This window comes from Poecilia formosa, unplaced genomic scaffold (genome assembly GCF_000485575.1).
Source record: "Poecilia formosa unplaced genomic scaffold, Poecilia_formosa-5.1.2 Scaffold81, whole genome shotgun sequence".
NCBI classification, from domain to species: domain Eukaryota; kingdom Metazoa; phylum Chordata; class Actinopteri; order Cyprinodontiformes; family Poeciliidae; genus Poecilia; species Poecilia formosa.
The window spans coordinates 861,029-872,764 of NW_006800020.1; the positions used below are offsets into that span (position 1 = coordinate 861,029).

Consider the following 11,736-nt stretch of genomic DNA (forward strand, 5'->3'; position numbering starts at 1 on the left):
TTTGCATCAAACAAATATAACCACATTTATTTAGAAAGTATAAAATTTCACACTATAAAGGCCACTTTTCAGGGTAAATCGACAACCTTCGAAGTAAGATTTACACAGACACGTCGCTTGTCCCTCTCAGGTGGTCTAACACACCGTCTAGTTCTGTGGCAAAACAAAATGATAGTTGTTCTACTCCACCACAGCTAGTAGTTGGCAATAATTTACTCGTACAGGAAAATGGCAGGAGAGTGACAATTCCTGATTCCACACATCCCACAGAGGTGCAGGTAATATAAACGCTTCTCTATTCGTCTTTTCCTTTTTTTTTCTTTTTTAATCAAACCAGCTCACAGGCACAGCTTGACTTTGCAGGCACTGTTTGCCTTCTTCTGGGAGACTCAGAAAAAACAACTCTTCAGTTGACATTCTTTACAATGGCACCAGTCAGGCCACAGGGAGAGAAAGAGCCAGAGAAAGAGAGAGAGAGAGAGAGAGAGAAAGAGAGAGAGAGCATCCTCTGTTTGTACTGCACGGCCTCGCCGTCGGAGGCCGTTTGGCTCACCGCAGATCTGATCAGGGGGTCCAGACTCTGAGCAAAGTGGTCACATCCCAACTCACTAGCCGTGACGTGGTGCTCGATGAGGTAGAACAGTTGTACCAAAAAGGATTTATCGATGAAGAGTAGAAATGAGTAACAGTCACATCAATAAACCTAAGAGTGGAGTCACTGGGAGGCGGGGCGGGAGGCGGGAGGGGGCTAAGAGGGGTCTCTACCATCACATTTCAGCCACATTTTCAGCACAATATGTAGACCACGTATGAATATGTGAAAATCCTTCCTACCAGCTAAGACGTATCTTCCCTTCCAAGCAAAACAGCAGATTGGTGTAAACCTGTATCACTGAACCCGGGAGCCGGCGGGAAGACTCCAGTTCTGACAATACTTGCTTCGGTTATCAGCGCACGTGTCGACTAGCCTTTGGACGCTCACACACACACACACACACGCACGCGCGCGCGCACCCACACACACACACACGCAACTCGAGAATGCAAACTAGAGAAACGAGGATAAGTCAACAGAAAACGGGAAATGAAGGCGGACGCTCGTCGTGTCAGAGACAGCAGCGTGTTCGTCGACACCCGCTCCGTGCTGAAGAGGAATCTGCGACGTCCCTTTTTTTTTTGTTTGTTGTTTTGAACGCAATCCTGAAGGTTGGAATGAGCGAAGCTGGCTGACTGGCTCTGAGCAGGATGGGGGCAAGGCGAGGCTAGGTCGAACGCCACGTTGCGGCCAGACGCCCCAGCCCCCCTTGTGTTTGGACTAGGACCAGCTGCTGCCCATCAAACCCCCAGTCTCCTTGCGTGTGATGATGCTGTCTGTGGATTTAAGGAGCCGTTCCAGGCAGGGGGCGTTGATTTTGCCTGGCGGCGGGCCTCGGGGCACAGAGTCTGTTTTAGCATGGCCGTCTGTGCTGGAGGAAACAGCACTGTCTTGCGTAAGGTCTTTGTCTCTGGGCAACAGCGGGTGCCTGGGACCAGCCTGGGCCTCCTCGGCTGTGGGGGAGCAGATAGGCGACGTGTGGAGCCACTTCAGGTTGTTGGCGGAGTAGGCCTCGGGCGGAGTCAGGTCCGTGACCCTTAGAGCTTTGGTGCCGGTTGGAGGATCGCTGCGAAAGACGGAGCTCCCAGCTGCAGATGTCGTCATTGGAGATAACTGTAAGGGAACATGGGGACCTTCAGTTATTCAACGACATAATCAGAAAGCATTCAAATTAACACAAATGTATTTTAATAGTTTATATTATCATTTTGTTTGCTTAACTTAAAAAAAAAAAGGAGATTAACATTGTAAGTAAAGTTGTTCTACAAACTGTTACTTTAGTCCTCTAAATGCGAGATGTGTAAAAACTCCTATAAAAAGTAATTTTTCAAATAAACTATAATTATTGCTGCAACTGTACAGATGGATAACATAAGGCATGACTTATTAAGACTGACACGTGTTTTCCTTTTTGAAATAATAGTTCTCTTCTATTTTCCATTTTGCAGTACAGCTGAAGGAAATCTATCCCATAATTTTTTGCACCCCAGCAAAAAAAAAAAAAAAAAGAGAGTCATGGATTAATAACTCTCTGATCAACTTCAAAGTATATATGTTTGTTTTGTTGATGTGCACTTTACTTGTGTATGTATTTTTTTTTTTTTTTAGGAATTGAAAGGGTTGACAATAATTGTTGCATCAACATGGGATGAAATTTATATACATGTATGAAATCATGTCATTGCAGTGAATGCCTTATTATTTAAGACTTATTGCATGGCTTTACCAGCTGTGTGCCAGTAAATCTGGCAGGCGGTCTAACTGGAAACACAAATCAACTGACACGACTCTTCGAGAAACTTGCTTGCTCCAAGTTAGTTGGCATCGGCGGTTGACATTTTGGCTCAGGTAAGTTTAATACTCTGCCCGACAATAGACGTGAGCCAACACAGTTGCTGAGAAAGAGATTTAAGCTTCTTCTTTTTTTTTTTTGCAAACAGGTAGCACACGGAAGGTTTCGTCTGTTTCTGCGGATGACACTCAAGAGACTGCATGTGAGACGCAGCGGTCGGTAATTATACGTTGCTGTAAAAGAGAGCTTTGCCCACACATGGGAAAAATTAGCTTGCGGGTAATGAATGGTTTTCAGAGCTCATCTTTAAAAATGAAAGAGAAATATGACAGGGGACGTTTGTGTCTTAACATTTGAAAGTGAAAGCAGCAAAATACAGTATTCCGTATCTATGTCCCGAAAAACAACGTGTGAGTTTATTTTTCTAGGTAGGCAAGTATTTCAAGGAATTATGGAGATGGATAAATATAACGTTCTCAAATCTCATGTGTAAACCAGTTTAGCTGTTTATCACTTTCTGAGGGTTTTCTATTACACAACATTTCCACTGACTGTGGGTTTGAATCCTGTTTACGCCAGTTAGCTCTTATGAAATAGGATACAATACAATCCGAGATCAAAGCAAAAATAACTCTAATTGGTCTCCTGTTGGAAACATGTAAATTATGGATAACTAGAAGATAAAAGATGATCGGATGATTACAGTCTTGTTCAGTCTTATCATTTGTGGGACGGTTTGCTATTAATAGCAACACCTTTAGGGAAGGAATGATCAGGAGAAGGGGCTAACACATTTATCACTGGGGCTTTTTGGTAATAATACTATCTCGGCCAGCCTGTGGTGATAAATGACGGTAGACTTAAATTAATGCAGGACATTTTGCAACATGACTATATATAAACTTCCGTGTCTTGTGCTACTTTGACCTTGTAAACAGGTCATTACCTATAATTGTGTAATTTTCAAAAGTCGCCCATTTAGAAATGAGTCACACAACTTCCAACATCATAATTACATGCTCCATGCTTTTTCTTTAGAAGGGAGGATTAGCAATTTAAAATCTAAATTTATTGCCCGATGTGAAAGAAAAACAAAAGAAAGGACAGGTACGGCCACATGCTTTAAGGTTCAAACCAGAAGTGAGCATAGCAGCGCTGAGATCAGGATCCACATGCACCAGATCAGTACTGCATTATTGTGACTGTGCTGTATGTTTGCTGGAAGGTGAATCTCTGCTCTAGTCTCAAAGTCTTTTACAGAACAGATTATCTTCTTCTTTTTTCAATGTAGTCGCTGAAACAACAATGCTGACAGCTTGTGAGGTGAACTTGTAATAACATTTCATCTTTACAATGACAAGAAAAACCTGCAACATGATACCTCCGTCTTTGTTTTCTTTTGGTTTTTTGGGGGGGAGGATTAGATTAACGTCAGGGATAAATACACACCAGTTAAATGCAAAGGATTCTTCCAGGTATATTCAGACCTTTCTAAGCCCGAGAGGGACACTCCTCCGGTTTTATCTTTGCTCTTGTGTCATTGTTCTAAGCGAACCTGAGACTCAGTAAAAAAAAAAAAAAAAAAAGCTTTAAATCCTTCTTTTCTTGTCACAGAGCTGTGATTAAATAACAATGGGTATTTTTGTCTCCCCCGTCGCAACGCTGTCACTCTTGGCAGAGGCTCGTGTCGTCTTGAGGAGCTCTTACACAACATGGTTGCTTTTTTTTTTTTTTTTTTTGAACCTTTACCTTAAGTCTTTTACTGGGCACAAGTCCCTCTGTCTGTGTGGCGGCGAGTTGTTCTTGGAGTTTCACATGAGGGAACCAGCTCTTCAGCATCGCCTCCATTTTCAGAATGATATCAACATATTTCTCTCTGGGGAAAAAAGGAAGGGAATGGAAGCAGAGGTGGAGGAGAGAAAACAGAGGAAGAAACACAGTGTTTACTTTTGCTATCGTGCATGAATCTTGATCTACAATCAGTCTCGCCAACTGCTTCGGAGAACTGTTATCTCCCCAATCAGACGTACCTAGGAAATATGCAGCCTTGAAGAGCAAGCATGTGTGCGTGTGGAGGAACAGTCTTGAGTACATTTCTCACATGTTTAGAGCTCACACGTGGCTTGACGTGTAATAGCTCTGCTTGTGTCTAAATATAAACACCAAAGCCACAACGGTGTCCAACAGCGTCATTGTGGAAATAAACTAGATGATGTCGTGGGAGGAGGAAGGAGGGGAGCGCGCTCAGAAGAGTCCTGACAGAACCAGATGGTGGGCAGGGGATTAACCGCCGTCACACAATCGGGACCTTCTTGTTATATTCATTTTCGAAACATGTAAAATTCATGTGGAAGATTATCCGCTAGCTAAACAAAAAAAAAAAAAAGAAAAAAAGGTCACTTTGATCCTATCTGCTTTTGTGGAGCTGGAGGGGCTGCCAGCTGGTAGCACAGAGCAGAAAGCAGGGGCGGGCAAACTGAAGGATAGTGGGAGGGGCTAAGCCCACCTTCCAGGCTGTCTGCGGGAGGCGGCCACACCCACTCTTTGTCTCAAATATGAAGGCAGCAGCTGCTGGGAGGTCTCTTCGATTAGTCTGTGCCAGACTCAGCAGCATACCTTGATACACCCAATAGAAACCGTGCTTAAATATCAAGGGTGCATTTATTATTAATCCGCTTTTGTTTTCGGCGAACTGCCCGGAAAAAAAAATAGGTCGCTTTTAAAACCGAGAGCCCCCCCAGCCCAAAAAAAACCCAAACAATTATATGTTTATTTTTATCGACATAATTCAACAAAGCTTCAGTTTCATTAGATGAAAGATGATCATATTACAAGGACTCAGACTTTCTCCTTCCTACAGAGGAGATGGGGGTAATATCATACTCCATTACCCTGTATGGTCGGTGGAGAGCTAATCAAGCAGACACAAGCGTCCCTCTCCCACCGAGGAGCATGATACATTTTTAACGAGACGGCCGGCTAAAGAGCGACTCAGCCGTCTCTGCAGTAAATTTATCCCGAATGCGTGTGGGGGTAGCAGCGACCTGCTGTGAGCCATGTGTCACAGACATAATGGAGACCACTTAGAAAGCAAACAGTATTTCCGTGCAGCCGGATGTGCTTCACTTCAGATCCCCGACCAGATTTAAGCTACAGCGGAAAAACACATTTAGGCAGTGCAAGTTTCCAGGCTGCAGCATGTTCAAAAAACAAAAACAAAAAAATAAAAGGATAAAATGCAGGAAGGTACATACAGTGCTCTGTAAAAGTATTCGTAAAGCCAGGAGCTTTTTAAATTACGACATGCTGAAAGCAACAAACTCCATCGTGTTACATTAGGGTTTTATTTGATCAGATAAACAAAGTAAAGCTTTGTTGTAAAGTGATGCAAGAGTTACAGGTTCATTTATTTATTTTTAAATCTTTTACAGAGTATTTCCACAGATATCACAGTGGCAAATCATTTGGGCTCCGTGTCTAACCGCTCCAAACGTCTAGAAAGAGAAAAGTTTACAAATTCCCTTTTCACAAAATACTGCAGCTCAATTTCAGTTGGTTTGGTTGGTTAGCTTCTGTAAAAAGCAACTTTGAATTCAGAATTTGAATTTGGACAAAGGTCTGGACTTTTGACTGGGCGATTTGAAAACAATCCATCGTAGCTCTGGCTTTATGTTTAGGGTTGCTGTCCTGCTGTAAGGGAAATCTCTGCCCAAGTCTTAAGTCTTTGAGAGTTTCTAAAAGGTTTTCATCCAGATTTTCATTGTATTTAGCTCCATCCATCTTCCCATCATCTCTGACCAGCTTTTCAGACCCCAGCTGATAATAGCCATCTCCACGGCACGTTTTAATGTAGGGACGGTGTGTTCAGGGTGTTATGCGGCGCAAATTTAACACCAGACACTGTGTCTTTGATTTCATCTGAGTAGAGGCTAGTGGCAGAGATTAAACGAGCCTTTCTTTTAGGCATTTTTAAAAGAGCGGCTAGCCTTTCTTTTAAAAATGGCTAACCTTGCCACTCTCCCGTCAAGGCCAGATTTGTGGATTGTACAACTAATATTATCCAACACCACATGCCAACTAAGCTGTAGATCTCTGGGGCGGGTGATTACTTAAAGCAAAAGATTTATCGTTTATAATGACGGGTATCAGAGTAAAGGAGGTTGAATACCATCAGGTGGTTTCGAGGAAGTGCTTTTACAACCCCTGAAAACTACCATTTGTCTTCTACTTCACAACTAAGTGTTCTGTTGTGTTGACCTCGAACACAAAATCAAAATAAGCTGAAGTTTGTGGCTGTAATGCGACAAAATCTGAAGCAGTCAAGAGGTTTTTCAAGGCACTTTACACAGCATTTAAAGGGAAACAAAGATCGAGGTATGTAGGTCAAACTCACCCCATGAAGGGGTTCTGCAGAACACCCATGATCCTTTGAATCCTGTCCATAGCCACACTCTCCTGGAAACTGCTGAGCCCTGGAAAAGAAAGAAAAGCTGCAGCGTGAAGCACGTCAACAGCAGGCCCCGAGTCTGTGCAGCAGATGGGCTCTGTGAAATGTTTGTGCAAGGGAACAGCCTCCCCTGCTTCTGTGAGCAGCAAGCACTGGGTCACATAAGGTTCGGGTCTGACCAAGATCCCGAAATCTAAGCTTGTCTGGACACGGCCATTATCTGCAGTAAAGCACATGTAATGCTGCTCTGACCAAAACACAAACAGCAGCTGCTTCTCTGGTAAAGCTATGGTACAGTATGTTCCCACTCACTTCTGCCAAGTTCACAAAGAAGCGTAGAAAGTTTCTTACTGTTGGTAGGCTAAATAATATCACTGAGTGCTTTCTTTATCTGTTGAAATGGCGGAGTCGCCAAGCGAGCCTTCACCCGAGATGATCTTTGTTACGTAACACACAGAGATGGGTTCGTGAATATTTGTGGCTATTGGATAGTCCAACAACAATACATGTTTTCAGACATCACACTCTCAAATCTCGGGGACACGTTTTTTCCACAAAGGTCTGCGTGTTGTCTGTTCCCTCCATTGTTTTTTCTGGGAGAAATGTTGACGGACCCAAATGCTCCTTTTCACCGGTTAGTCAGTTAGTTTCCACACAAACAAGCCCTGCTTCAATTTACTGCTGAGACCAGAGAAAACGCGGGTTTGTGAGATGTGGAATGCTGCAATTATAGATGTACCAACCACGTGGCCGGTTTTTCCTTTATCAGCACTGATTGGTGCATCAGGTCAAATACTGAAAAAGCACTTTTTTCCCATTATAGAATGGAAAAGCATAAAAAAGTTATATATATATATATATATATATATGCATCAATAAGTTTTTATCCTCAGTGATGCATCCCCATTAGTGACACTTTCAAGTCACTAATAATTGCCTCGTTTTACTGTATTTAAAAATATCTGCATTTTTCTCTTTCATGTGTCACAGTTCTCAGAATAAAACAAGAATAACAGGGCCTGTCATAGTCAGCCTAAACCAGGAAAAGCCTCATTGGTGCATCTCCAGTTGCAACGTCAGCGGTCATCCTATTCAAGTTAATTACACAAACTTGTTCAGGACAAATGCGCAGGAAGGCTGACTTACTTTCTTTGTATCTCCCTGAACGAAGGCCATTCAAGATTGATGACAGCGGATGGATGTAGCATTGTAGCTCCATGCACTGGGAATGATAACAGATTGATTTACAGTCAGGTGATTAAACATGAGCTAAAACATCTGAAATACATATCGAGTAGCACAAGTCAAATAACTCACTCGCCGTGCTTGCTTTCTTATCAAGAAAGCAAGCGTTTTGGTCTCAGTTCTCTGAGACCAAAACGCCAAACACTCCTTAAGCAGTTACAGAGGAGGGACAGCCTTACTGGAAATGTCAGTAAAAGCAGCAGTGGGGGGGTGGGGGTTGGGGTTTGTGTGTTGGTGTGTGGGGGTGGATCTGGGTGATAGGGCATGTCCTAGTTTTGTTGACGCTGTCAACCACCTCCAGTGAGAAACAAAACACAACAGTCACAGAGGTGCTCACCTTGTTGATAAAAACTTGATCTTTCTCCAATGCGTTGGATATTAGCTGCCGCTCCTTGCACTGCTCTCCTGTGGAGCTGTGAGGTCTTTTCACCGGTTGAGTGTTCTTGCCGTTCGCCTTTTCTCCGTGCTGCGATTTGCACAGTCCATTGCCGGAGTCTCTGTCCGATCTCGCAGTGCCACCGGGAGATCCCCTGCTACCAGAGACCTCGCACCAGTTGTCCTCGCTCGGCTTGCTGCTGCTCTCAGACAGGGGAGCCTCTCTCTGGCTGTGCCTGGCGGTGCAGTCCGGCTCTTGCTCGCTCTCATTTTCTTCTGTGTCACTGGCCAGCCAGTCGATGGAGTTGTCCGAATCGGTAGCAGACATCCTCAGCTGCAGGCTCTAACCAGCACTGACCATCACTGACCTGGGGTGAGACAGGGATTCGTGAGGGAAAACAAACACGTTAAAGACAGCCATGGGTGGAGATGAGACACATGACCAAAATATCAACAAATCAAGGCTGGAGTCAAAATAACCACTGGGGCGTCCTTGTCTGAGCACCGAGGATTTGGTGGAATAATAACAGTAATAAACAGTCTGCCGAAAACACAGCATCTCCAAGTGAGTAGACGTGAGTAAGGACAAAGCGGCGCCAGAGCAGACGGTGGCAGTGAGACCACAATGACCTGTTTGTTTTGCAGATGCAACACCTGAGCTAGTAAACACAGACTGAGCACCATCAAACACGAAAACCTCCCTGCAGGCCTCAGATCTACACGTGTCCAAACTCTTGTCACTGTAAACCTTTACAAAGGAAGTTCTCACACATGCCAGGCTGTGCACAGATTAGTCATGGGCCAGGTACCAGTTTCGTCAAATTTTTCCTACGGCTGAAAATCTTTTTTTTTTTTTTTTAATGCACTCCCTGAGAAAGCGAGACTGATCTGCTGCATAGATAAGCAAGTTATTTACCCACATTTCCAACCAGCTAGCTAAAAACAGGCTAAAAAGGCTAACACTTTTCCCACTCTCTGTTCGGTAATACTTCAGGTCTCAAAAACGCATAATAAGGTCATTGTGTTAAAAATGAAGAAGCATCCCTCAATCTCTCTTACAGAGACAAAGCTGTTTTAAAAAAAAGTTGGTAGTTTGTAAAGCAGCAGGCTGCAGGCTGGTTACAAGACAGACAGCCCAACTAATAAAAAAATGGGCTGTCTGCTAATATTAGCATGTTAGACCTGTGTTTCTCCAGACAGAGGCAAGCAGCATAAAGGTACAACATTAAGAGCAATAAACATATTCATTTTTGCTAAACTCAAATTAAAAATATACTGCTGGCTTTTAATTTCTTTTAAATAAGATTGATTGCATAACATTATAACTTTTTTGTGTAATTATCATCATAGTTTTACGATATTGTGTAAAATCTGATTCTGGCCCCCCCAACAGTTGCTACATTCATCCATGGACATTGTTAGCTTCCTTCAGAAAGGGGACCAGGGCCGGGACTGGAGCGTTGACGTCTCGAAGAAGTAATAAACGACATTGTAAAACATCAGCTCTCTGCTGGTTCGCTATTGAAGGATGTCTCGTGGACAAAAAAAAACAAAAACACAAACAAACTCAAAACGCTTCTCGCGGACGCCTAATTGCTCGCATGGGCTTCAGTGCGTTTCCTTGGCGATAAAAGGAAGTGAGAACAGCACAGGGTTATCTTTAGTGGTTGGATTGTTAACGCCTGCATGTCTCAGGTTTCCTGTGAAATTTGAGGGTTAGAAGGAGCAATGGCTCACTCTTTCTTTGTTTTAGGATTCTGGTCTTATAGTCAAAGAGCGAGGGTGGAGCAGAGGGGGTTCACTCATTCACACAACCCGACACAGGCCTAAAAAAAATAAAAAAAATAAAAAATGCTGCATGCATCTGTTTCACGGATTGAAAAAGGAGCATCAAAGATCACAGAAACCAGACTGTGGTTATAAAATTATAATAGCAAGCAAGTGACATATACTAACACATAAGGCAGTTCAAACAGATTAGTATAAATCTTTTTATCTAATCTTTATAGAGTCCACTATAAAAATCTTCTGTTTTATAACATGGGCTGACTAAGAGATCCCATACTTTATGTGATATGAAGTCTCATCAGGGAATTATACTTTACTTTCATAAAACAAATGACTTGAGCATTTGATACGTCTAAAAAAAAAAAAAAACAAACAAAAAACTATAGCATCAAGCTGGACTTGTTAAACCACAGACTTGATTTTCTTATGTAATGAAACAACATGCGGGGCTTTTAACAAATATCGATTAACCCTGGGCCTCTGAAAACACTTCAACACGACCCAGGGCTGCAATTCTTTTATTTTGATTAAGAAACGATAGAATGTATAATTTGTCAAAGATGTGAAATATCAGACAGCCATTATGGTGCACACCTGGGCAGGTATGGGGCCCCTACATGTATACATACAGACGGTGCTCATTAGTTACCGACATACAGTCGCATTATGTAAGAATATTACCGAGAGGAGATACAACATTGTAATCATTGACCATAAGGGGAGAAAAATCAGATAAAGTGAATGATCAGGGCTGTCCGCCTATCAGATCAGGAGACACAATAGACTTCATCGGTCATAGTAAATTTGGCAGCACCCTGTTAGATTACATAAAGGCACAATCAGAAAAGAGCATTAGCAACACTGATCAATCTATTAACAAAAATCCACTTTCAGCTCGAATAGGTAGATCTTTATTTCTTGTGATTATATCTGTTAAATTCCTCCAGACGATTTTTTTTTCTCTAAAAACAGGCAACAGGAGCGTTTCGCCGGCTCATACGGAGATAATCTGACCGGCGAGGCGTGAGACGTGGAGGTCTACCTACCTTCCCGGGATGCGGCGGCCGGTCGTGTCCCCTCTCCTCCTTTGTTCAAACTGTGAATCCGGCAGGAGCGTCGGGCAGAGAGGAGCAGCTGATGTGAGGGACGTGTGCGGCGTGTGAGCGGTGAGGCAGCAGCCACAGCCAGTGATCAACCCCGTGTTGCTTCTCCCGAAGCAACGTGTCTGAGAGGGCGGGACCGGCGCGCTGCGGCTCTCCCATTCGCCGCTGCGCCTGGCCCCTGCCGACGAATCGCCTCGTCCATTCGGTGCAGCCGCGGAGCAATAGGCGAGGCCAGTTTACATATGCAAATTACATGGAAATGACACAAACACGTGGACACGCGGATCGGTTTCCATTTCAGCAGCTGGGCGAAGAGTCAAGCCGGGGCTGGCCTCTGGTCACTACACGCTGCACAGGCATTCGGCGTCATGATCATCTGGATGATGATGGT

The 11,736-nt window shown here is 43.6% G+C and overlaps 1 protein-coding gene across 1 annotated transcript; it reads right to left on the reverse strand.

Moving 5' to 3' along the window:
• Positions 1 to 11,503, reverse strand: ciartb (circadian associated repressor of transcription b). The gene is made up of 6 exons (XM_007556790.2): positions 11,289 to 11,503; positions 8,417 to 8,822; positions 7,981 to 8,056; positions 6,781 to 6,859; positions 4,137 to 4,263; positions 1 to 1,708 (listed from the first exon to the last, which is right to left on the reverse strand). Exons 2-6 carry the CDS (start codon positions 8,780 to 8,782, stop codon positions 1,316 to 1,318), a joined length of 1,041 nt encoding a protein of 346 aa, XP_007556852.1. The 5' UTR covers positions 8,783 to 8,822; positions 11,289 to 11,503; the 3' UTR covers positions 1 to 1,315.
• Positions 11,504 to 11,736: the final 233 nt, after the last annotated feature.

Coding starts and splice junctions, on each gene's coding strand:
- ciartb (XM_007556790.2), bottom strand. CDS start 8,782: ATGTCTGCTACCGATTCGGACAACTCCATCGACTGGCTGGCCAGTGAC. Junction 8,057..8,416: donor ATCAAGTTTTTATCAACAAG/GTGAGCACCTCT, acceptor TATCATTCCCAG/TGCATGGAGCTACAATGCTA. Junction 6,860..7,980: donor TTCAGGGAGATACAAAGAAA/GTAAGTCAGCCT, acceptor TTTCTTTTCCAG/GGCTCAGCAGTTTCCAGGAG.